The sequence below is a fragment of the Pezoporus wallicus genome, unplaced genomic scaffold (assembly GCF_028554395.1).
Source record: "Pezoporus wallicus isolate ANWC-B61680 ecotype Strahan unplaced genomic scaffold, APGP_CSIRO_Pwel_v1 contig_608, whole genome shotgun sequence".
NCBI classification, from domain to species: Eukaryota; Metazoa; Chordata; class Aves; order Psittaciformes; family Psittacidae; genus Pezoporus; species Pezoporus wallicus.
Genome location: NW_026639059.1, coordinates 961,815 through 988,347, shown reverse-complemented (window position 1 = coordinate 988,347; position 26,533 = coordinate 961,815). Strand labels below are relative to the sequence as shown.

The following is a 26,533-nucleotide window of genomic DNA, read 5'->3' as shown; positions in this document are numbered from 1 at the left end:
AAGTAGTGCTGACAAATACTCATTGTCCAGATTCTTTCGGAAGACATGTCTATCCTATGAGCTCTTTCAACCACCTGCCAAAGTGGAGTGGAATACACTATGCAATGCTGAACAGGATGTTTGGAAACACTAAAGAAAAATTGTACTCCAGACACTAGCAAAATGAAGGAATTCTTTGGATGTGCAAAATGCAATCTGTTAAGCCATGGAAGTGTTTATATGTCTTTGATCAAGACTGGTTTTGAAACTACTTTTGTACATTCTTTTAAGTAGCTTTAGAACTTAAATACATTTATTCATCTCTAAATTTTTAAATTTTTAATAACATTTATTTCATATGTTTTGGTTTAGGCAATTATAAGTTCTTCAAAGAAAAAGTAGGAATTTTGATTAAAATACTTATATTCATGAATGACTTGTATTTCTCGAGTAAAGCCACCCTTAACGTTAATAGCAACACTAAAGTAATTAAGACTTAACAAATTAAGAACAAGGCTATTTTGTGCACCAGAAATTACAGTTAATATGTAATATAAATAAATATAAATAAAAAAACCCCAAAACAAACTGGTATTTTCTGCATGTTATCCAACCTCTTTCCCAGCATCCTTAATTTATTAAACTTATGTGTTGAACCTTATTTCTTGTATAATTTGGATAGAAGTGTTTCAATTCACTAATTTTATGTAAATCAAAGTGATAAGATAATTTTGTCATTTTGAAACAGTGAAATTCTCCATATTTTTCAGCCACAATGGAGATAAATACTTCATTGGATATTAACTTTTCTTGTTTGCAGACCTTATGGTACTTATTTGCATCTGTTTATAATGGGTTAACTACATTAATTGAAAAAAAGTTACTGAGTTGGAAAAGGTAAAGCATATTTATCTTCTTTCAGCTTGAACTTCTTGGATTTCTTATAGTTAGTGTTTTATGCAGTTGTGTTTGCAGAAGAGTGTCTTACAGGACAATGTCAGGTGCTTAAAACAGTCAATTAATTGGGGGACTGTGGTTCAAGGGGTTTCATATGTAGTTGTTAGTAAGATGTAGGATTGTTCCAACTCAAAGTGGAATGGGAGGGAGACTGACTTCCTCCTCCTTCCCATTTTCTGTGTTAGTAAAATATTTAAACTACAGTGACTATGGCTGTAAAGAAATTTCCATTTTGAGTATGTAATTGGCTTTCATTTTCAATGAATATTCTGAAGACTTGTAACTTTTACTATTCCATAATTATTAAATAAACATTTCAAAGATTTTCAGATAGCAGCTATTTTGATTCTGTGGGATTCAGGTTGGAAGGGACTTTTGAAGGTCTTTGCTCCAATGTCTTCCTCTAAGCAGGGTGAGCTATGAGATCGATTATTCTTTTAATGACATCTGTAGAGGAAACTAAACTAATTTCGGAAATACAACTGCAAGTGTTTGTGCAAAAGAAAAAAAAAAGAGGTTTGTGTGTAAATGCTTAGTGGGCTTAATAAAATTACTGAAGAAGTATTTATTTTTCCACTTCAAGATAGGTTAGCTTAGGAAGTCTAGTTTGCAAACGTAAGACTTGAATAATGTACGAAAAGTTAAAATTAAAGAACTGGTGAGGAATTCCTTTTGACAACTGGTAGTTTGAATATGGAAGCTTGGTTTGAAGAATTTATACACAGGGAAAGGAATCTGCCAGGTGCATCCCGTTACAAGATGGATCACTGTTGCTGCAGCCCATTTTCTTTCTTAGCTTAGTACTGAGCCTTTTGTCATTCCTTATTGGTAGAAGTACTAAAATACATTGCACCTGCTTCACTCTTACGTTCTTTAAGGTATGGGGCACTAAGTATGTATGATATGTATGTATGTCTTGATAGACACTGTAGACTGATCACAACTTTTATGCAGTAAGAATAACATTCTTTGTGAAGAGCCACTGTTGTAAAGTAAGTTACTGTTCTCATGGTACTCCGCCATTCATTTGCAATGGTTAGTTGCTGTTGTCATTGAAATGATTTGTAAAAAATAAGCTAGACAGAAAATGAGAAGTTGCAGATATATGTTGCAGATATGCAACTCAGATTTCTTTTGTCTTGACTGGAAGAAGTATTTCTTCCTGCTGTGTGTAGTTTGGAGAAGAAGATGAATCAAAGATTTACATGAAGTTCTGGACAGGATGCATGGATTCATCTTTTTGATACAGAAAGATTTCAGAGATCAGTCTCAGGTGCATAATTTCCATTTATCAGCACATTAAAAAAAACACCCCAAACAACATCCTCTCCCTTCCACCCCTGGAAAAAAAAAAATCCAACCCAAATTAAGTTCCTTTTGGTTTTAATACGACTTTTGGTTACCCTTTGGAAAGATACTTTCTCACAAACTTTGACAGTTTCTCAGTCATGTTATTATTACTGTAGACCTATTCTTTGTTCACTTCTTTTAAACTTACCTTTGTAAAACAGTCATTACTTCTGCTACCATTCTGTCATTGTGCATTTCTCTCAGTTCACAGGCAGTCTTCAAAATTTGTTAGCTGTAGAACTCAGCAGCAGCCTATTTGGTGGTATTTACGCATGCAATCTGGAGAACTGTCACAGATGTCAAGCACTTGATTGATTTTTTATTCTTTAAGTACTGGCAATCAAATTAGTTGCTGTCATTTCTTGATGAGCAAGAATCCTGTATTGTTTTACAGAAACAAACACTAAACTTCTGCAATAGATTGTTTTGAGTTTGCCATTAGAACAAAAATTTCTTTTGATGCTAGTCAGAGTTAAATATCTGAATGGAGTCATTGTCTTTCTTTCTGACCTTAAGAAGTCAGCAAATAGATTTTATTCCATTCACTGAAGCTTTTAATTACTGCACTAAGCTACTGAAATTTAGCTCTCTGTGTAAACACAACTCTGTCATTACCCAAATTCCTTGTGATTGTTTATTTGGGCCCAGGAACAGGGCTTATTGTTCTCATCATGTTCATGAAAAACAAGTCATAATAATATATGCTTAAGAGTTTCAATCCTTTTAGAGAAATTTTGTAAAAAGTATCAACCAGAAGTTGGGGGGCGTGTGGTGGGAATCACTGGTGGTCTTTCCTCTTTTGATTCTATTATTTGATAATACAATTTTGCAGAGAAGATTTGGGCTACTTGTAAAATATACATTGTTAATCCAGAAAAATAAGTATTAACAATTGTTTGGAAAAAGAATAAAGAACCTTATTATGCTATTGTGTAAACTGGGCATGATATGCCTATGTCTTGAATAGTTCATGTCATTCTGGCCTTCTAATCTCAAAAAGTTTTAGGAGGATTGGAAGAGAGAAGGATGATAAAAAAATGCAGAAATTTCTTTACAAGGAATGACTTAAGTTGAGGATTCCTTGGAGGAATCAAATTTTGGAAAAGTAGAATTTGAGAGATTATTCCAGTGATCTACAAAGTTACAGATTGTATGAAGTGCATAAACAAGGAACACTATTCATTGTGTCTTTCAGTGCAAGAACTAGAGGCTGACCAGTTAACCTAGCAGAAGAAAGGCTTAAAACAAGAAGGGAGGCAACCCTTTGTGCAAGAGTTAGCTGATGTTAAAACTCCTTGGCAAGTCACTTTGTGGAAGCTGGGTACATGCATAGGTTGAAAGGTTGCCTAGGAAAGTTTACAGAAGAAAAATCCATTGAGAGTTACTAATATCCAGAAGCACGTGTGTCTCAAAAAATTGGAGCTGAAAATAGTTGAAGATGGGGGAGTATTGGGGTAGATGCCATTTTATACTTGCCCTGGTGTTATTCTTTCTGCGACATTCTTGTAGACCATCATGTAGGCAGGATATCAGGATAGTGGAATCTTTGGTCTGGCCCATGTTGCAATTCTTGTATTATCTTTGTAGCAGGTGTGGTCTGTATACCTTGTACCCTAACGAACTGCTGCTCAAGTACTCATCTTGTACTCATACAATACAGTGTAAGGGCAGATATAGTGGACATTCTGTGTATAAAGACATGTCATCTTCAGAGGAACTTGTAAACTAATCATTTACAATATTCAGAAAGTTAGAAAAGGAGGGTAGGCAAAAGCTTATAAATATATCTTCAATATGTTATTGCTATAATTTATCTCATTTATTTCTGTACGTTGTACAGAACTAAAATTTGGTTAGTAATCATAGCTGCTAGCTGTGTTTCCCTTCTGCCAAAGGTCTAGACTAGTGGCTTCCTATAAATGGTTTAGCATAATATTTTCTGCTGTGTGGCAGGATGCCCCCAACCGCGCCTGTGTAATTAGTTTTGCTAGTCTTCCTTTTTCCAAGACATTGTTGCAGTAGCAAGCTCTAAAAAGCATGGCCCTGCAAGCTGCTTGAGCTGCTCTGAGTTGATGTGCTTTGAACAAAAGCTTTATGTGTTAGTTGCCAGACTTTTCCCAAATGCACTGATAGAAAAATTACTAGCATTGTGCTTGGAGTAGATATGCAGAAATTGCTGTTCTGTTCTCTAGGCCAGTTTTAGCTAATCACATCCATGTAACTGTGTCTAAATTTTGGCTCAGTACTGACAATGCAGTAAAACTGTGGAATCCCTTGTGAGGAATGAATAGTGCAAGTTAAGTATTACCCTACATTCTGGTGATAATGAAAATGCTGAATCTCAGTTGTTTCTGGTAAGGAAGTCACAATTGCCCAGATAGGTAGCTCTACATTTCTGGGGCACTAGAATAAAAACCTTTACTATGGATCAGGAGGAGTCCCATGGAAAGAAAATTAGATACACCACAGAAAAGTTTAGAAACACTTCTTGTAGTTCTGCTAGATTTAAACCCTTTTTTTTTTTTAATGGGTTCACAGTCTTCAGCTTGCAAACTTTGTGCCTATCATAACTGATTTTCAAATTTATACAGTTTTGAAATCTAAATATGGTTTATCCAGATAATTGTTTTTTTTTAATGATTCTGTTGAAAAATGCCTGGTTGAAGAGTCTCAGTATTGAAGGGGACCTAAAGCCTGGTGTGAAATTGAATTAACATATTCTGGAGAAGAAGTATGGATTCATTTAATTTTGGGCTATAACTGCTAGAAGGTCTGGAGCACCTTTTGTATGATGGCTTATGCTGTCTGTACTGTTGTCAGTAAAGTGATAGCAAAATACTGAAGACTGTCAAACCTCTTGAGCTTGGATGCTGATGTTAAATGCAGAAGCACAGAACTTGGTGCAGGGTATAAAATGGAAAGAAACAAGATGGAGCTTTGAGTAGCAGCCCTAGGCTGAGCCTATTGGTGCTGCTATGACTGCCATCAGGATATCCCTCAAAATTATGTTTATAGCAGGATTAGCCTATTTACTACTTGACAGCAGCTTGAGCCATCAGTTGATCTCTGGTAATCTTAATGCTGTAGAGAGGGAACTCTGCTGCAGCCTGTGTTGACTGCAGATCACAAAATAAAATACAAGGAGAAGGGATGAATGAGATAGAGCAGCAAGCCTGTACATGTTGGACACAAAAAAGGAAAAAGGAAGAGAAAAGGTCTAATGGTGGAGAAATCAAGGCAGAGCAGAGCGTGATGTTGCTAGTCCAAGGCCTGCAAGTTCCTGGCTGTTTCTTCAGTGCTGGATTTGCTTATAAAGCTGTCTCCAGAGTAGCTCTAGAGTCTACTTGGGCAACTAAAATAGTCTAATGAGTTTGTACAATGTTAATTTGATGTCACAATATTGTGATTGAGCTGATAATTTCTTAATTTGTATAGTAATGTATGACCTACAGGAAGATTCTGATTAGAAGAATGTGGGGAAGGGAAGTATTTTGTCTTTTCCAGATTATCTAGATGATGTTACCGATATGTCAGCAGACAGCAAGTAATTACCTCTATGTTTATGCTGATCTTAATCCACTGAATAGTACTTTCAAAGGAGCAAAGATTGCTTTACAATAGCTGTAATACCTGAGTCAGTCAACAGTATTGATGCTGTTCGAGTTGTGTTGGGTTTGGTTTTTTTGTGGGGAGGGAGATGTTTGGATTTTGGTTTGGTGGCTTTTTTGGTGGTTTTTTGTTTTTGTTTTTGTTTTAACACTAGCAGAGTACTGACTAGTGTTTTTAAGTTTCTATAAGTGTCTGGCTGAAAACTAGGTTGTGATCTAACAGTTTGTAGCACTTATTATTGTGTACTTACTTTATTGTCTTCTCGTTGCTGTAGGTGGTAAGGACATATTTGTATGTGAGGATCATGGCTAACACTGGAAAAGGAAGCTGTTAGTGTGGGTGGCTGTAGAATAAACCCTGAAAAGCACCAAACATGTATATCGATACAGCTAGGCTTAGAAAGCAGAAGATGACTAAAAAACCTGAATGTATTATTTCTTCAAAATAATAAGAATTTAAAGTTCTCTGATTTTTGATGACTTTTTACCCGTGATTTGAAATGGTGTAGGGTATCGCTCAAGCTGAGAACCATCTCTGGGTCCTCATCTTGTCTTTAGAAATATTTTTGTTTACAAACTCACTTATGAAGTGTTCCATTTTCATGTAATTAGTATCTTTTGCAATACCTCTGCTATATGCTTGTATGACACATCAGTGGTGTTGAAGAGAAACCTCTCTGTTGATACGTTTTTTTTTATTAATAAGTAAGAATTCATTTAGACACTTGAGGAGTGCAATTTACATTGAGGGAATCTTTTATTAAATCATAATCTCAAAAACAGCTTTTTATATCTGTCCTAAGTACACCGATAATACTGCTGATCATAGTAAATTTGCAACTGCTATTCCAATGTTAACATTGCCAAAATTGATGAAGGCAAATGACAGCATTAAAAAATCTGTTTCAGAATGGAGTTTATTTTCACTTTCATGACTACATTTGCAGTTTAGAAAAAGTAGTATGGAGATATTTTATCTACAGTGCAGTTATTAAAAATACATCTTTTCATATAAATGAGGAGAAGTAGAACTTAGAGCACTACAGTTTTTCTAGCTGAAACTCAGAATTTCATTTTATCTACCCAAGCTAAGTATCAGAAGAAAGTCCAGTAGAACCAGACTTTGGTTGTCTATGGCAGTTTCAAAGACATGGAAAACTAATAATAATAGAAAAAAGTTATTTCTGTTGAGTGATGTGTAACATGTATATTATTCTTTTACTTCCTTGGTTTGAATAAGTCTTTTTGGTTTGTGGTTTTTGAGGAAGAAACTAAATAAGACTTGTATTTTAAGGCAGAATGCTGTTGTGGTATACCACTTTCTCTAAGGCTAAGGATATACTGCAGTAAAGCTTTTAGAAAGACATCAACAGGTATTTATTGTGTTACAAAGAGTATTGCCGTTTGCAACCTGTGCAAATCTAATCAATTAGCAAATTGTCTTAAGAATGGTGAACTGTTAAAGAATTGTGATACAAAGCTTTTTATAAAAACAGGCCTAAAGTCGGCATTTATGACTTACCTTTCCACACGGTTCTCTAGCATTAGCAGCATTGTCTGCACTTGCAGAACAGCCTCCTTTTACTCATAGCCAAGTATATGCGTGCAAAAGAATAGGATGAAACTATAATCTACTAACTGTTTGGGTTTTTTTAATTTCTTTTAATTAATTTTTATTTTCCATGACTTAAAAATAGGAGTTGGAATTGTCAGATAGCTTGAGGTTTTTGATCCCTTTAAAAGGTTTCAGTTTAATTCAGCAGTACTTCATAGTTCTAGGTGTTGCAACTAAGTTAACTTATTTTTATTTATTATTTATTTAGTGGGGGGTTTTGTTTTGTTTTTTTTTCTGTTTTATTTGTTTTGGGATTTTTTCCTAGTCTGTTAATACTTCTTCAAATATGAAATACATGATGGGGTATGTAGGTAAATCATGTTGCATAGCATGAAGAATTGAAAATAAAAAAGATCAAATTCTAATGGACCTGTTGTGTTTATTGTTGAGCAAGGGTATAAGAAATGAACAGTCCTTATTTGAATAGGTTATGGTTGAAACCTACAGTAATAAAAAGTAAATGTCAAAAAGTATAATTTGGTTTACAGCAAATGAAAAATAAAACCTTAATTTCAGAGGTAACACATTTGGAAATGTTCCTTAAAAATGAACTCTTAATAATTCGTACTAGTTAGCTGTGTTCCCTCATAGGCTAGAACCAGTTCTTTAGGCTTTATTTTGTTTTCTGACAACCTTTTCAAGCAGGTCAGTTGTCAAATCCTGTAGTATTTCCTACATATGAAGAGCTTTATGTCTAGTCATACCTTTCTGTTGGTTTTGTCTAGCCCCAATTTCTTACTTCATGTACATTTTACATTTATATTCCAGCCATCTTTGTAGGCTTTTTCTCAGCAGTTTCCTGTGATTATGTCTTTTGTTTCTTAAAATCTTTTTCATTAACTGAAGCTGAGAAGTGACTTCAGGTTCATACCTGTGTAAGGGTAAGCATGTTGAGGACATAAGGGCAGCTTTTCAGCTCTGCTTAAATCGATGACAGCATTTTACTTGAGTTTAGTGGAGCTGGCTTTCTTCTTAAAGATCCATTTTGTGTAAGGATCTGTGCCTTCAATTGTTTTCTTCCCATTCCCACTGGATATTGAAAAACATTAGAAAACCAGTACTTCCTGTATACTGCACAGACTTCCTTGTGTTCAGTTCTAAACCACATTTTAAAGAATTCGACCTATTTTGTATTTTCTCACTAAATAAGCCTGAGCCCTGTCTGCTTTTTTGGGGGGATAATTTTACATGAACTTCAGTAGGTTTAGATTCACACTTCTTCCTAAATGCAGAAATAAGTTAGCTTTTTTAAATATGTCAAAGGCGGGAAATAGTAAAATCTTTCTGCCTGTCTGTATCTGTTTATGACATGCAAAACTTGCTAGTTTGATCACCTCCCCTCTCCAAACAGCAAATGGAAATTGAGAGCTTTATGTACAGATAGGATGGCAGAGTTTGATCCACCTTGATGAGATCAGTGCATGTGAACACTCAGTTCAAAACTGGAGCTGAATCCCACAAACTGCTCCACACTCAAAACCTTTAAAAATCACAGGAATTCCATGTGGTCACAGTGGTCTACATGCATAGAGAGAGTTTGCTGAGTTTGTTCCAAGTTTTAAGCTTTGCTTTTTTGTCCATGGATTTGGCTTACAGACAGACCTTAACTCTTTTAGGACTGAAAGATACATGTCTTGTGATCAGACTCTGATGTGATAACAATCCCTAGATCATTTTAGCAGAACTGTCTGGTGGCCTGAAATTAGTAACTATTTGGGTTAAAAAATTAAAGAGTAAAGATAATATCTTTTCATCTTTGTTTCCACTCACCATTCAAAAGAATGGAAATATTCTGAAAAGAGTAGAAATTATTCTGAAATACAGAGCAAGGAAATTAGTATTAAGTTTTTGAAAATCAAAGTTGCTGTAAGAATGTTGTCATATCACTAGCCCTGTCACAAGATTGTACATTCAAAATACGATGATGTAATTAATGAATTGGCTGCTGCATGACCATTGCTGTTAGTATTAGCTATGCTGCAGAAAACATTTTAGTTCCATTTTCAGTTTCAGATACTTCCTTGTTAAAAACATTTTAATTCCATTTTCAGTTTCAGATACTTGTTTGTTAACTGCACACAAACTCATTGAGCTTCTGCATTTGAAGGATTGTATCTAAAATTATGAAAATTGTCCTTTGAAGACGGTATTTATCTTTTGGCAAAAGTTTTTTTTTCATTTTAGATTGCTATAGTATACTCTTTAAGACTCAAATAATCATTACAAAAAATGAGAAGGAAAATATAATGGCATTTCCTAACATGATTTTTTTAAATATCTAATTGTTGGTGTAACAATTCACAGTTGCAGTTTTTAACTAGAATCAAAGTTTAAGCAGTAGGACTTACAATTAATATTGTTTACTTGGTAAGTCTGAGACTGTGATTCCAGTTATGTTCACACAGTAGAAGTGTTTTGAATCACTAGAAGTCTATACAGATGCTGCTGTGACTTTGTAATAGCATGGTAGACTGCGTTATGGAGCTGGTGATTACAAAGATCCACTTTAACCATTTTTTTCTTACTGGCAGGTGTCCCACTGGCCTGAGGCCAGCGGCTGTGAGTATACTGCAACTTGCGGTTTACACCAGAGTGTAGAAAATGCCGACACCAGCTGCCTGCACAAAATTAAGCTGATTGCGGTCTGACAACTTGAACTATGATACAGATATGTGATAAGTATACAAAATATCTTAAAAATTTGATTCTCTGACATATTTTATCTACTTTTTTTTTCCTTAACAGATACGATATCTGCACTTACAAAAACAAGCCTTGTGGAACGCTGGGTAAGATTATAAAGAGAAATTGCAGCTTCTATTTGCTGTTTCCTTGCTTTTTAGTCAGCTATTGGTTTATTGACTGATCAGATATTTTAAAATTCATGCTTTCAAAATTTTGCAGATGTATAAATATGAACAATGATAAGTAACCTAGGTGGGTCTTTGATATGTTGCTGGATTTTTAAATTAAGTAAGCTGCTTCTGTGGCAGCTGTAGTTCTGGTAAAACATAGCAAATGACTCAAACTTACTTCTTACAGAAGAGAACTTGCTGTTTATTTCATTTGACCTTTCTCTGTAAACTAGTTAAAAATACAGGTAAAAGGCTTCAGAAAATTCAAACACCAAACAAATAATGAAAAAAAAGCCTTACAAAAGAAACAGTCTTAGAGGTTTACACTATCGCTCTGTTGTACACAGGGAGTACATCTTCAGATTGTTCCTTTCACAGACTTAAGAGAAAAATACCATGATGTATAAATTACAGTGATACAAATTACAGTAACATTGAAACTCCTTAAAACAATACTTTGACAATGAAGAATCACATAGCAACCTTAGGTGCAGGATGGAGAGCTATCGTTCTCTCCGTACCTTAATTTGTCGCCAGAAGTTATTTACTATACTATGGTTACTATCTTTGATAGTGCTTTGATACATGAAAGAAACATTGTTCAAAGAATAATGTAACATTCATACCCATTTTTTTTCAATTCACATCCTTGCAGAAGGCTCTTTCTCAGAAGACAGAATTCTAATTTGACTAGTTCAGATTATTAATACTTTTCTCAGAGCTCATAACTTGCTTTGTCTTTCTGTGTATTATTAGGTATGCTTTGATAGCCTTAACTCATGTTAATTTTTCCACAAGTCCTGCTTAAGTCAGCGCAGTGCATCTGGCACAGGGATGTAGTTAGAGAAAGGTACTAGAATTTTGCCTGCTGTAAATATAAACACTATCCACAGCATGTTTTAGTAAGACAGATGATGCTGATGAATTTTTAAATGTAACTGATTTCCTTTAACATCTGTGTGGAGGAGACAATGCTGAAGAGGCTGCCCATATTCATGTCATACAGTTGTCTTTGCAGGTGTTAAAGGAGTAAAATTTGGAAGAGCGTACATTCACGCATGCACTATTTGATATTTTTGTGTGATATTTTTAACGCAGATCATTAGTGTACTATTTCTTACTGTATCAGACTTTTGGCATAAAGGCAAATTCTGCTTCACTTGAATCCAGCATAACAGAGAACTGACTTTGGCAGATGTTCTGTTAAACAAAAGGCTTGATTTTTATTTTATTTCAAAATAAAAATCACGTGTGTTGTCAGCTCCAACTCGGTGTTACAGAACCCTTGGCAGCACCACCATGATATTTCTTTTTGCTTATAGGCATTGAACTGGGGAAGAGACAAGGCTCTGTGGCCCTCTTTTGCTAGGCATTTAATATGCTTAGGTCCCACTGACCTCTAGTAACTGAAGTTACGTATATATTTAAGGAGTCTATGAAGAGAAGTCTCAGAGAAGGCTTGATACTATTCCAGTTTCTAAACCAGAGAATCTTTCATGGAACTCTTTAGAAAAGATGGATGTTTTTTTGCAGCACATCTGTGGCTCCCGTGAAGGACAACTTCTTTTTTAAAGCCACAGATTGAGTTCTTGACTCGATATCTGTCACTTTCTGCAAGCATAGTATAGAATTATGTTAATCTGGTCCTGTTAGTTACTGAAGCAAGTGCTCAGTTGTATGATCTGAAGGTGGAGATTACTTCATCGCTCAGATGTGGTGGTCTTTCCAGGGGAACATGGCAGTTGGCATGTTAGTATTACCATCGTGTTTCCAGAATGACCTACTCAATTACAGTAGCATAGGTGAACTGCTATTACTGTATTTTCTGCAAGTTGCATGCTGCAAAAAATGCATAGATTTTTCTCTATGGGTAGTCTTCTTCTGATATTGTAGCCTGTCCTCAGGGGTGTGTCTACATTGATGTTTTGTGGGTTTTTATAGCAGTAATATGCTGTTTTGATGCAGCTTCTACATTGTCACCCTTTGCCCATGTCACTTTTGTTATCAGAGTAGTTTTAGTGTGTGCAAACTAGTTTTGTTACAGAGAAAACTAAGTCAGAATGCATATTTCCCAGATGCTCTATATAAATCACCACAAGGCCTGTATTCTCATGACATTCTGTAACATTTTTTCTTTTTAGAAGCTTTAAATGACATGTGTAGTGGATATGTTTACCCTCTGAGAGTAGACTAGACCAGAGGACAGTGTTCAACCTACATAACAAACATATGTGAGGAGCCTCAGTATCAGTTCTTTGCTCAGCTGACACTCTCCTATGGCTCCAAATTATTTGTTAATGTGGACACAGTCAGGAACCAATTGTCATTTTACTACTGGCTTACTGTTAATCCAAACAGAATAATTTAAAGTGCCAGCTCATATAAAGAGTATGATTTATCTCTTCCACTCTCTCTGCTCCATTCCCTCTACCCCTCAACCAAACTTACACTTTTACTGGTAATTTTTATTACAGTGTAGTTAGCTAGGCATGTAATTTCTTTGAAGAAAGGATTACTGCTTCTTTCAGATAAGAAACTCAAGGGAGAAATAAATTAAATAAATCTGATGTTTAGAGCCTTCTCTAGTGGCACTGGGTTATGACTGCAGTGTGTTTGTATGATTCTTCAGCATCTGTTGCTGAAGAACATGTAAGATCAGAAGAACCATATTCTGTAAATGCCAGTGGGTTTCTCTTGCTAAGTAAAGTTTTTAAAAGCACATGTAATACAGTAAGGTTTTAATTCCAGAAGATGATGGGTGATAAATAGAAAAGACTTGCATGGTCGAATGAATGCTTGTTATTAACATGTCTCTTCTCTCTTCATTGATGCATTCAGTTTTGTTTCTTTAATTTTTTTAACCTACCGTGTGGGACTTTTTGTAGCTGAAAAAGTTGCTTGTATGTTTTTATGAACCCACTAAACTTAAACAGATTTCTTTAGAAAAATAATGTGGATACATTTTGCTTTCTTCAGGCTCAAGAATGTTAAAATAGAAATGCTTTCTTAAATTCCCTCTCCTGGCTCAAGTTACTAGGTGGTCCCAAGTTACCAGAAGTAAAATTTATAAATCTAACCCCTAGTCTAGACATTTTCCAGCACTGACTGCAGTTCAAAAAATATTAATGTCTAGCCGGCAAAGTGAAATTCCCCCCAGTGATTTTGCAAATGACTAGAAAGTTAACCTTTTGCCAACTGCTCCTTCTGTGCATAGAGGTTATTAAAAAGAATCCAGGCATTTATAACTAGCACTTTTAAGACTGAAACACCTTGGCATGACCCTTTGTGTCTCCTTCTGTTTATTCAGGCTTGGCCTCTGTGGCTGGAATGTGTGAGCCTGAAAGGAGCTGCAGCATTAATGAAGACATTGGCCTAGGTTCAGCTTTTACCATTGCACATGAGATTGGTCACAAGTGAGTGAGTTTAAAAAAAGAATATGTTTTAATGTATCACCTTTTTAATATTAGATTAATAATAGATTTTTTTTTTTTCCCATGCATGGCTGTACCATCTCTATTCTGGTGCTCCATGTTTGTGTATATAGTATTCATGAATGGCAGTATATGCAATTTAGTGGATGTTACCAAGGGCTTTAAATTTAGAGCTGAAGACTCACGGTTTATACTTTGATTGCAGATTCCAGTTAAATCTGTTCCTTTGCAGATATGGCTTACAACCTTTGTACTGTTTTGTATTCTTAAATATTGTGTTGTTATTTTGTCTTATATATAATTCAAAATATTATTAAAACATACTGATTCAGTTGTCCATATTCATATGCTGAATAGTAATCTGTCACTCAAGCATGAAGTATACCAAACAGCCATAGACGAATCATAGAATCACTTGTTACATTTTAAGCATCAGCATATCGTTTTAAAATGCACGATGTTATGAGACTGGTAAAATCTTAGTTGAGTTTGGTCTGGAAACATTTCAGGTCTTCTTTCAAAAGACAGCATTGTTAGTGCATTGTGATGACTCAGAAGACTAGGCATCTTCTGGTATCAAGAGGTTTCCTTCTTTGTTTACATGGGTTGACCAAGACTAAGTTATGGACAGTGTGTTTTTCAAATCATTAGCTGATACAACTAAAAGTTCCAATGCAGACAGCAATGGAAGCTATCAATCTGCTGGTCAAAAAAAGGAGTTGGAAGTAAGTGATTATTTCCAGCCCACCTATCGTGAGAGATAAATCGTTGGGCAAGTATGATCTCATTTATATTATGTGTGGAAAAACACATAACCCACTTCAATTGTACTGAAGTAGATGAATTTTAGAATCCAAAGGCAATTGTATAGGATCTGAACAAAAGTAAAATACATGCAATTCTCCTCGTAATTTCTCTCCTTCTATTCCTTCCTTACCTGCATGATTTGAAAAAGGTAGGGTGGAGGAAAATATCTTTCCACTGTTGAAGAAAGACCTACTACAAATAGTTTGTTTTCTGAAACAAGAAGATATTTCAGGCTAACAAGAAATTTTGACATTCTTTTTAATAACATCTCATACAGTAATAGGTGACCTTGCTGTGAATTCATCACGTTTAATAAGAAAAGCAATCTTCCAATACCACATCTTCATTCTAATCCGTATGTCATTCAACTATGTATTTTATGCAGGTTATTCCATAGACAATGAAAATAATTCAAATATATGCAGTCATTTTATCATGCGAAGCTGGCACAATGACAAAAATTGATTTGAAGAGCTTAGACTTCGGTTAGAATCCAAGAAAAACAATATAGCAATAGCATATAGTCTGTGATCGCAGGATTTTTTTTTAAACCATATGTGTTTTCTGCATTCCATATCTTCTGGCTTCTTATATGTAAGGCCTTTTAAAATTCTGAAATCTCAGCTCTTTGGGGCTTTCACCTTATCTTATAGCTGGCATGATATGTCAAATGCTGGTTTGAAAAAGGAAATAGAAACAATAATACTTTAGCTTCTATCCAATGCACAGTCACTAGAGTTGCACTAAAAGCGTGCTATGTAGTTAACTTTAGGAAGAGCTGGACAAAAGCGGGCAAAAAAGTCTTCGAAGTTTATAATGTTTCGTGCTGTCACCTCCCATTCACCCAAGCTGTGACTGAATACTTCTACAACTAAGTCAAAGAAGTTATTTACTCTTAAACTTCTTGCTTCCTCGTATACCTACTAGAAGTACTTAGATGTGTGAGTAAAATAGTTTCAGAGAGCCTTTTAGACTTCTTTCCTCTGTCTGTACTGTGATGATTGCTTTTCTTTTCAGACATACATGTGAAATAGGAAATTGTCAAATGAAAAATAGAAGCATTTAAGGGATATGTGTACACTGAATATATAACATACCACAGAAAAACCCCAAAACCTCTCAATTAAATTAGAATGGAAGGATTGTACTTTGAAAGACCATGTTTTTATTAATTATGTAGTTGCCATGGAATACTATTTTTTTTTTTTAATAAATATTGAACTGAGGAATAAGATTCTCTTGTGAGTAATGAGAACGGTAATTATAATGCCTATATTTTGATAGATTATTCACATTTTCTCTAAAATTGGATTTGTAAAATTCCCTGATGGAAGCATGGCTCAACTTATAGTTAGGTTCTAGTAATTTATTAAATTAGAGTGATGAAAAATCATTAGATCACTCAATTTGACTTTCTGTATATCATAGTGTATTAAATTTAGTTCATTTAATCTTGTTTTGATCCAAGTAACTTCCATTTGGTTGAAGAATATTATCCAGGAAAGCATTTGGTCCTGAAGATGTAAAGGGAGCATGAGTGTGATTATTATGGTCAGTCATAATTTTTCTTAAATATTTGTAAGTATTTAAAAAAAAACAAACTTTTTTTGCTTCTATTCCGTACCACTTATCATTTTTCTATGTGTATAACCCAGTTTTGATGCAGATAAGGCATGTGCAGTTAAGACTCATAGCGAGTGTTTTTTACTGAAGACGATAATACATTTGTTTCTTTATTGGGTTTATAAAGAACTGTGCTAGACTTACAGTTCTGAGGACAGCTTTGTATTACTCTTAATACTTCTGTGAACCAGATAAAATTCAGAGTGGGTCCTTTAGCTTTCAGAATAGTGTTTCTGCAAATTTGATTTGTGATGCTGGAGTTACAGAATGCTTACTTTCCTACTGTTACATATTTCACACCAAAAAATGCTTCCGGTTTCTGGTAAGCAAAAATCACAGCCAGTGATCTGTCATGGCAGGAGTGAGAATTGAATGTGTTTGCCCTGCATTGTCAAGAAAAGTTTGACTTTTTCTTAGTGAATAAAGAAACCATTTGCAGTCTTGAATATGCTGGTTTTCTTAGACAAGTAAAATGTAAGATCCAGCCCCATTTTCTCTTTCCCTATCAGCTGGGTTGGGTTGCTTTCTGCCCTGTGATTTTTAATTTGGATACTTTCTAAAATCTATCATTTGGATACTTTCTAAAATACATGCATGCTGTACAGGATGCTTAGTGGAACTGACAGAGAATTCCAGGTTCCATTGAAAGGTGTATATCCCTAAAAGGAAGGTGTTGTGCCATTCATTATTGCAGTCCGATGGAGTTAGTTGAGATCCAGAAACTAAATAACAAAGTAGAAAAGAAGAAATTATGATAGTGGTCTAGGCTTTGGACAGAGAGCTGCCCATAAAACTTGGAGTAAGAAAAGAGTTTGCTAGTGAGAGACAGCTCTTGAGGGCTGTACATGAGGAGCAGGAAGAAGGGCTGGTGGCTGAAGTCAAAATTGTCATGACTTATACAAGATGTAATGACTTGAAATTCAGAGGAGTTTGGAAGTTGTATCTTGGTGGAAAAAAGGTGTAAGACATGATAAAAAGATTATAGACTATCGGAGTAAATTGGCTTCAAGTTGAAGAACCACAGTATTTTCAAACACATACTTAGTTGTCAGTTAAAATGTGCCTGCAATTCTAGAACTTTTTTTGAAGTTTTTTTTTTTTTTTTTTAGTCTCTATGCAAAATAAAAAAAAATAGTTTAAATACCTCTCCTCCACATGAGAAAGTTGGTCTTCCGTGCTGGAATATGAATTTCTAATCTACAAAATCCTAGGGCTACTTTCAGGAGCTTTTTTCCTCATTCCTCAGTGATCACTGACCTTTGTGTTTGACTAGTGTATTGGGTTTGTGTGGCAAGGTTTCGGTAGTGGGAGGAAGGGTACAGGGAAGCTACAGGGGTGGCTTCTGTGAGAAGCTTCCCATGTGTCCAATAGAGCCAATGCCAGCTGGCTCTAAGATGGACCCACTGTTGGCCAAGGCGCTACCACCTGTCAATGAAGGTGGTAGTGCCTCTGAAAGAGCACATTTATGAAGAGGAATAAAGACTGTGCAACAACAACTGCAGCTGAAGAGAGGAATAAGGCTACCCAAGAAAAAAAGTTCTGCAGAACCCAGGGCCAGAAGGAAGTGAGGGCATGCTCCAGGCACAGGAGCAGACATTCCCCTGCAGCCCGTGGGTGCAGAGCATGGTGAGGCAGCTGTGCTCCTGCAGCCCATGGAGGTTCATGGAGGAGCAGATGTCCACCTGCAGCCTATGGAGGAGGGCATGCTGGAGCAGTTTTGGTGCAGGACTTGTGACCACACTTGTGACCTGACTGGAGCAGCCTGTTCCTGAAGGGCTGCACCCCATGTAAGGGACCCACACTGGAGCAGCCTGTTTCTGAAGGGCTGCAACCCACGGAAGGGACCACACTGAAGCAGTTCATTAAGAACTGCAGTCTGCGTGAAGGACTCACAATGCAGAGGTTTATGGAGGATTATCTCCTGTGGGAGGGATCCCACCATGTATCAGGGGAAGAGTGTGAGAAGTCTTCCCCTGAGGAGGAGGGAGCAGCGGAGACAATGTGTGATGAACTGACCACAACCCCCATTTCCTGTTCCCCTGCTTGGTGGGAGGAGGTAAAGAAAATTGGGAGTGAAGTTGAGCCCAGGAAGAAGGGAGGTGCGGGGAAAAGGTATTTCAAGGTTTGGCTTTATTTCTTATTACCCTACTCTGATTTGATTGGTAATAATTTCCCCAGGTCAAGTCTGTTTTGCCTCACTAATTGGTGAGTGATCTGTCCCTGTCCTTATCTAGACCACAATCCTTTTGTTATATTTTCTCTCCCCTGTCTACCTGAAGAGGAGGAGTGATAGAGCAGCTTTGGTAGACAGCTGGTGTCCAGCCAGGTCAACCCACTACGATCAGTCAGACCTCATCTGCATTATAGGACCTGAGTTTGAGCAGATGTTTTCTAGAAGACGTGTCTGAAGGAATGTACGTGTTGTACAACTGGAAGAAAAATACTCCAATCTGAGGTAATAGGGACAGATACTTAAAACTTAAGCTTTCAAAAATAGTTGAAGCACAGCTAGGATGAATAGTACTCACACCTCTTCCTGTCAGCTCTCCCATGAACAGATCTCCAGTTGATGCTCTCAGCATTGTTTATGATGATGACATGTTCCATTCTGAACTATAGCAGGGCTGTCAGACTGTCTCCAATCTACAGTGTATGATCACCTCAGCAGGAGCCAGAACAAGTTAAAATTTGTCCCTGCTAGATGCCTAGGATTGAGAGCAACACCTGCAATTTTTAGGTGCAATTTGAGTAACTTTTTTTAGTTAAAAAAAATTAAAACAGAACAAAATGTGTCCAGTTTTTGGGCGGGACAAGCCATGGAAGATCATATTCTTCCTCTCTTGCAAAACCGTATTCTTGCCTCCTGCTCTGGTCTTCTATGTTAAAGGAACACTTTTATGTTTGCCTTTGTAATATTACAGGTATAAAAGCTTGCAAATTCTATTAAAGTGTCTTCTTTGGGACTTCAAGTTTAATGGTGTTTTGTGCATATAAAATGAAATGTTGTAAACGTAAGCCTAGTAAAACAGTTCTGGTTTCTGTGACATATTTACAATATGAAAAAGGCTTATGTCTAAATATCTATAAAATACTGTTTGAAGTTTAGAGTGTACAATACTAAAATAATTTATCTAATATTAAAGCATTCTAATCAAGGAAAAAGAATGTACTAACACTTCACAGATCTTAACAGAAGTGTAAGTAGAATAAATGGGGGTGAATAGGAAGTTTATCATAACCTTCAGGGCATCGTGAATTTCCAAAGGAAATCTGAGCTGAGAAGTTGGCTTCCTTAGTATAGAGCCAGTATTTTCCCATTTCTGTTATGGTGTAGATACTTGATGCATTCATACTCTGGCTTAGTGTAGCACACAAACCTTACTTGATGTTACTCTTGTGGCATTAAAGCTGGCTAGCTATGGTAGTGTAAGCCAGAAGGATAAGTTTTCTAATATTCCCATAGAAGCCTGTCATTTCCCCATAAGAAAGTTCAGGTTTCTCAATAGGCTGTGTTTTATTTAGTAAATTGCTGTGCTTGTAAGAGTTTCATGTGTTATTTAATACAAAATTATGCTGATACATAAAAACTGTATGTAATAGGATGTTTGTTCATCACCTGTAACTCGGAGAAGATTGATACTTAGGAATTAAATAGGAAAAATGTTATGATAAAAGTATGCTAAGACTTGTATTTAATTTCATGGCAGATACGCTTGTTCTAAAGCTCCAATTACTTGATTGATTTGTTTCCCAAGTTTCAGAAAGTAGTATGTTCAAAGTTTTAAATTCTGCATTATCTTTTATTTTTAATGTCATTTAAGGGTGAGTTGCAATTTACCTGCTGTTGTGAAGCTATACCCAGTACTTTTTCTTAACATTGGCTTAGAAATATTTGGAGGGCTACATAGAAAGAGAGTTTTCTCTTATGGTGTGGTACAGGGGATATGCTTAAAAAAGTACAGAAAAAGTTGCCCACCTTCTATCACTGTAAAACAGTAAAATATGAAGATTGTATCTTCTTGAAAAATTCACCATAAAATCATATAAAGTGACAAATATTTCATTGCTAGTAGATGGGAGAATAATTAAGAAAATTCCTGTGCCCACCAGAAATGACACTTTTTTACATGTAGCTCATAGCTCTGATATTGTAGAGGAAAAAACCAAATCTTTTGAATAGTATTCAAAAAGTATTCAAATAGTATTCACTTTGGTTGAACAAAATAATGCTAAGACATTATAATTTTCTGCCTTAACTCCTTGTATGCATTCCAGTATCACTAAGAAAAGGCAATTTAAAACTATAGTAACATTTACAGATACAGAGAAGCTGACAATTTTCTTACTTTTTCAATATTTTCAATAAATAAGAAAAACAGGCTGTAAGCAGATATTTCAAACTATATGAAATACATATAACAATTTACACATTTTTAATAATTTTAAGTACAAAATACTACAAAAATAACACAAAGTTTATGAAAAAGCTGGTATCTAATAAACTGTCAGGTTTTACAAGGAAATTATAATTCACCCTTTAGGTCTTTGTTTTGGGTTCAGCTGTAGCAGTCATTTTTCTCCTTCTTAGTAGCTGGTGCAGTGCTTAAACCATGACAATCTTCTAATACAAGAATACTTGTTCAAGCATGCCTTCCATCTTCCATCACTGCAGTAAGGATTTATTGTTAGACATTTTTAATGTATATTTCTCTGGTGCACTTTATGACTCTTCTCTGCCCTTTGTTTCATTCTCCATAAATGTTATGAGAGCAGTGTGTCTAATCAACACACTGAGGCGCTGGAGGAAATTCTAGCAATGAACCTTGGTCAAAGATACTTAGCTTGAAAATCATCCATTTCACTCCTGGTATGTGTGTTTATTCTGTCTCTCCTAGTACAAACAATTAGTATAATAATACTTCTTAAGGTTAAAGTTTCTTTTCTCTCTTAAAAAGGTTTCTTTTTCCTAAAGAATTACAAGTAGTTATGCAGCTGTAAGTCAGCCTTAGATGATGGACAAGATGATCAAGTCTTGATTTACAGTGTTTTTCTTGCTGGTGTTCTGTAACTTTGTTGCCTCACCTGGCTCAAGATTCTCTGCTTCTTCCTTAATGCTGTTTAAACAAGTGCAGAACAAATAGGAGCCACTGTTTTAAAAGAATCAAGTCAAATTCATAAAATTCATGAATCAGCAAGTTACTAAACATATACCCCGTTGTATTTAGAGAAAGGAAACATTAGCATTCTCTGTAGTTCTGAAGGTTCTAAACCCTAGCAAAGCTAGGAAATTGTTGGACTACAGCTGGAAAGCAGAGATAACTGACTTACTGAGAAAAAGCAGTTCCCTTGAGTAGCACATTTGAGGTAACTTCAGTGCTGTGAAAGTACATGATCTACAAAATAAACTTTGGAGAACAGTGCTTGAGAGCATTCAGATTGTTTTGGTTCTGTCTTCTCTGCACCTTAAGTGTTTGTGAAATAAATCAGGATGGGGCCATCCTGGGTGTTTCACAAAAATAAGGTGACATTTCAGAAACATCAACAAGAAGTGTTCTGGCAACCATAAACATCATAGTTCAGAACCACCCAACAAATCAGTAAACTCATCTTAAATACAAATGAAATTGTAGAGACCTCCAGTATTGTCCTATTGCAAGAGAAAGGAAGGGCAGACTAGAAGTTTAGATTCCCATGCTTATCTATTTTCTGGTTATCTATTGTGTTTTATTCAGTGCAGCTGAAACGAGTTATCTCCTCTGTCGTTTTTGAGGTCAAATCTGAAGTTGGATGTGTATTACAAATAATTCCATCAGATAGTTTTTGGGTTGGTTTTTTTTCAGATATAAGGAAAAACAGATTTCCAAGAAGAAAAGAATCTGTTCCGTTACAGATGTTAGTAAATGAATCAGGCACATAGAACTAGTCAGATGTGCTGCCTTCTTACTATTTTTTTAAAAGTATACAGACTAGAAAGAAATTGCAGGACATTTTCAGTTATGATTTTAAAGTTGTTTGTGTTGCTGTTTGCACAGTTCTTTAATGTAGGTGCTCTCTTGGGAAGTGAGGAGCCATAGTGGTTGGAAAAAAGAGCTGCTGGGTTAAACATCTCTCTTTGAGACAGTATGTGGAAAGGTAACTTCATAGTAAAACTGTTGCGTCACCTGTCAAGACTTCTTACTTTCCCTTCACTAATCTGGCTGAGACAAAATTATACTGGTAACTTTTAACAAGCTTTTTAAGCCAGTGAAAGAAATACAGTCTGCATCTGTTTAATGAGTTTGAAAAAGTAAATTAAGTAAATTATAAGAGTGGCTCCACAAAAAGTATTTTATGTTTCTTCCTGTTTTCCTTGTCTTCCCATACCAATCTAATTGCAAACATGCTTTCATAAAAGACATAGCTTTAATATAATGAATGCCAAATATAACCAACATGCTGTGATGGAAATAAAACTGATACTTTGGACAAAAATGTATTTTCATCTGCAGTCCTGGCCATAGGAGTGCAAATTACTGGGCCGTAATGGCATGCTGCCACTACTGTCTTTGGAAATAGATGACAGTAATTGCAAAATCTGTTTTCAAGCATCAGAAAAGGATTACCTGCACCTAATGGTCAGTTTCCTCCTAATTCAGAAGCAGGGGCAAGTAGAAGAACCTTCTTGGAAAGGGACAGATGATTTAGATGAATGAATATTCATTAAAAAATAAGAATACCATCAGCTCATGAAAAGACATTGAGTTCCTGAGTGCATCAGGAATTGCAGCTTGTATGCACTGACATGCTTTGTATCATGTATACTGCTGCCACCATCAGCAACATCAGCCTTTTCACAAGGAGAACTGGTGGAAGAAGGAAATCTATTGACTACAAAATTTATTCCTTTTTCCCCCTTTTTTTAGTCCCCAAACGCAAAAATTTTAGTTCCCAAACAGTTGAAGTCAGTCATTGCTTTGACAAATGAACTAACTAGGGATAACCTGGATATCAGATATAGAAAGAATGACCCAATTCACCTCTTTCCCACATACCCAAATGCCCATTTCTATAAAGGCGTTATTAATAGATATTATAAAAAACCAAGGGTTTCTATTTTAAGAAATTGGACAGAGGAAATTAAAAGAACTGTTTGTATCTGAAATATCCCTAATTCTATGAACTTATGGCAGTTGAGAACTAGGTCGGTAAAGTGTATCTTTCACTACAAAATTCTGTTTTAGTTTGTTGCATTGCACATCTAAGTTCTTCACTGCCAAAATATCTATCAATATTGAACACTGATCATAATAATTAACAGTGGTCTGAATGTTTCATTATAATTCATACATTACTTAGACATTGTTTATGAAGCTGCTTTGCTTCATAAACATGCCTGCTAGAGGATGTAGGAAGGCAGCTAGGATGACTAAGGCCTCCTAAGAATTAAACCCGGCGAGAAGGGTCAAGGACAGCAAAAAGAGCTTTTTCAAATACATGGCAGACAAAACTAACACCAGAGGCAATGTAGGCCCACTGATGAACGGGATGGGTGCCCTGGTGACAGAAGATACAGAGATGGCAGAGTTACTGAATGCCTTCTTTGTCTCTGTCTACTCTGCTGCAGGCAGTCCTGAAGAGTCCTGTACCCCTGAGACCTCAGATGAAGTCAGGTCAACGGAGCGGTTTGCCTTAGTCGATGAGGAATGGGTTAGAGACCGGTTGAGCAATCTGGACATCCATAAATCCATGGGTCCAGATGGGATGCACCCGCGGGTGCTGAGGGAACTGGTGGAAGTCATTGCTAGACCACTCTCCATCATCTTTACCAAGTCTTGGGAAACAGGAGAGGTGCCTGGGGACTGGAGGAAAGCAAATGTCACTCCAGTCTTCAAAAAGGGCAAGAAGGAGGACCCGGGTAACTATAGACCGGTCAGCCTCACCTCCATCCCTGGGAAAGTGATGGAACACCTTATCCTTGGTGCCATCTTAAGGCATATCAAGGATAAGAGGGTTATGAGGGGCAGTCAACATGGCTTCACCAAGGGGAAATCATGCTTGACCAATCTCTTAGCCTTTTATGAGGAAATAACACGGTGGATGGATGATGGCAGAGCGGTGGATGTGGTCTACCTTGACTTCAGCAAAGCATTTGACACAGTCTCCCACAGCATCCTCACAGCTAAATTGAGGAAGTGTGATCTGGATGATCGGGTAGTGAGGTGGACTGTGAACTGGCTGAAGGAGAGAAGGCAGAGAGTTGCAGTCTACGGGGCTGAGTCTAGTTGGAGGCCTGTAACTAGTGGAGTGCCTCAAGGGTCAGTACTGGGACCAGTATTATTTAATATATTCATCAACGATTTAGATGAGGGAATTGAGTGTACTATCAGCAAGTTTGCTGATGACACTAAGCTGGGAGGAGTGGCTGACACGCCAGAAGGCTGTGCTGCCATCCAGCGAGACCTGGACAGGCTGGAGAGTTGGGCAGGGAATAACTTGAAATATAACAAGGGAAAGTGTAGAGTCCTGCATCTGGGCAGGAACAACCCCAGGTTCCAGTATAGGTTGGGGAACGACCTGTTAGAGAGCAGTGTAGGTGAGAGGGACCTGGGGGGTCCTAGTGGACGACAGGATGACCATGAGCCAACACTGTGCCCTTGTGGCCAAGAAGGCCAATGGCATCCTGGGGTGCATTAGAAGGTGGGTGGTTAGTAGGTCGAGAGAGGTTCTCCTTCCCCTCTACTCTGCCCTGGTGAGACCCCATCTGGAATATTGTGTCCAGTTCTGGGCCCCTCAGTTCAAGAAGGACAGGGAGCTGCTGGAGAGAGTCCAGCGCAGGGCAACGAAGATGATTAAGGGAGTGGAGCATCTCCCTTATGAGGAAAGACTGAGGGAGCTGGGTCTCTATAGTTTGGAGAAGAGGAGACTGAGGGGGGACCTTATTAGTGTATATAAATGTATAAAGGGGGAGTGTCACGAGGATGGAGCCAGGCTCTACTCAGTGGCAAACAATGATAGGACAAGGGGTAATGGGTACAAACTGGAACACAAGAGGTTCCACTTAAACTTGAGAAGAAACCTCTTCTCAGTGAGGGTGACGGAACACTGGAACAGGCTGCCCAGGGAGGTTGTGGAGTCTCCTTCCCTGGAGACATTCAAAACCCGCCTGGACACATTCCTGTGTAACCTTATCTAGGTGTTCCTGCTCCGGCAGGGGGATCAGACTAGATGATCTTTTGAGGTCCCTTCCAATCTCTAGCATACTGTGAAGCTGTATTTTTATATGTGATATTAAAAAATACTTTGTATAATAATCCAAGGTTTCAGTCAGACCTTCCGTGTCTCTAATGTAGCATATGGCTTTCTGCATTTATGAAATATTGTATGTTGAGCTAGGTACATGCAGGCTTTGCTACATACTAGGTATTCCATAGTGAGATATCCCACAATGAAATGGTGCCTTTTTGATAATTAAAAAATTAAAGAATGGTTTGGGTTGGAAAGGACCTTAAGATCAGCTAGTTCCAACACCCCTGCCGTGGGCAGGAGTGCTTCACACTAGATCGTGTCATGCAAGGCTCTGTCCAGCCTGGCCTTGAACACTGACAGGGATGGAGCATTCACAACTTCCCTGGGCAACCTGTTCCAGGGACTCACCACCCTCACAGCAAAGAACTTCTTCCTTATATCTAACCTGATCTTCCCCTGTTTGAGTTTAAACCATTGCCCCTTGTCCTATCCCTACAGTCTCTAATGAAGAGTCCCTCTCCAGCATCTCTATAGGCCCCCTTCAGATACTGGAAGGCTGCTATGACGTCTCCACGCAGCCTTCTCTTCTCCAGGCTGAACAGCCCCAACTTTCTCAGCCTATCTTCATACAGGAGGTGCTCCAGTCCCCTGATCATCCTCGTGCCCTCCTTTGGGCTTGTTCCAACAGTTCCATGTCCTTTTTATGTTGAGGACACCAGAACTGTACACAATACTCCAAATGAGGTCTCATGAGATCAGAGTAGGGGGACAGGATCACCTCCTTTGACTTGCTGGTCACGCTCTTTTTGATACAGCCCAGGATATGGTTGGTTTCTGGGCTGTAAGCACACACTGCTGTCTCATGCTCAGTTTCTTGGACCCCCAAGTCCTTCTGAAGGCAGGGCTGCTCCGAATTACTTCTTTGCCCAACCTGTAACTGTGCCTGGGATTGCAGAACCTTGCACTTCACATTGTTGAATGAACTTCATGAGGTTGGCATTGGCCACCTCTTGGGCCTGTGAAGGCCCCTTTGGATGGCATTCCTTCCCTCCAGAGTAGTGAGTGAACCACACAGCTTGGTGT

The 26,533-nt window shown here is 37.2% G+C and overlaps 1 protein-coding gene across 3 annotated transcripts in view; it reads left to right on the top strand.

The window, feature by feature from the left end:
• Positions 1-26,533, top strand: part of ADAMTS6 (ADAM metallopeptidase with thrombospondin type 1 motif 6) — a 150,561-nt gene that overhangs the window by 44,880 nt on the left and 79,148 nt on the right. For all 3 annotated transcript variants that reach the window (XM_057413572.1, XM_057413573.1, XM_057413571.1), the window contains exons 8-9: positions 10,255-10,298; positions 13,672-13,777. In XM_057413572.1, the coding sequence (XP_057269555.1) occupies positions 10,255-10,298; positions 13,672-13,777 (150 nt within the window). The remainder of the gene's footprint in view (positions 1-10,254; positions 10,299-13,671; positions 13,778-26,533) is intronic.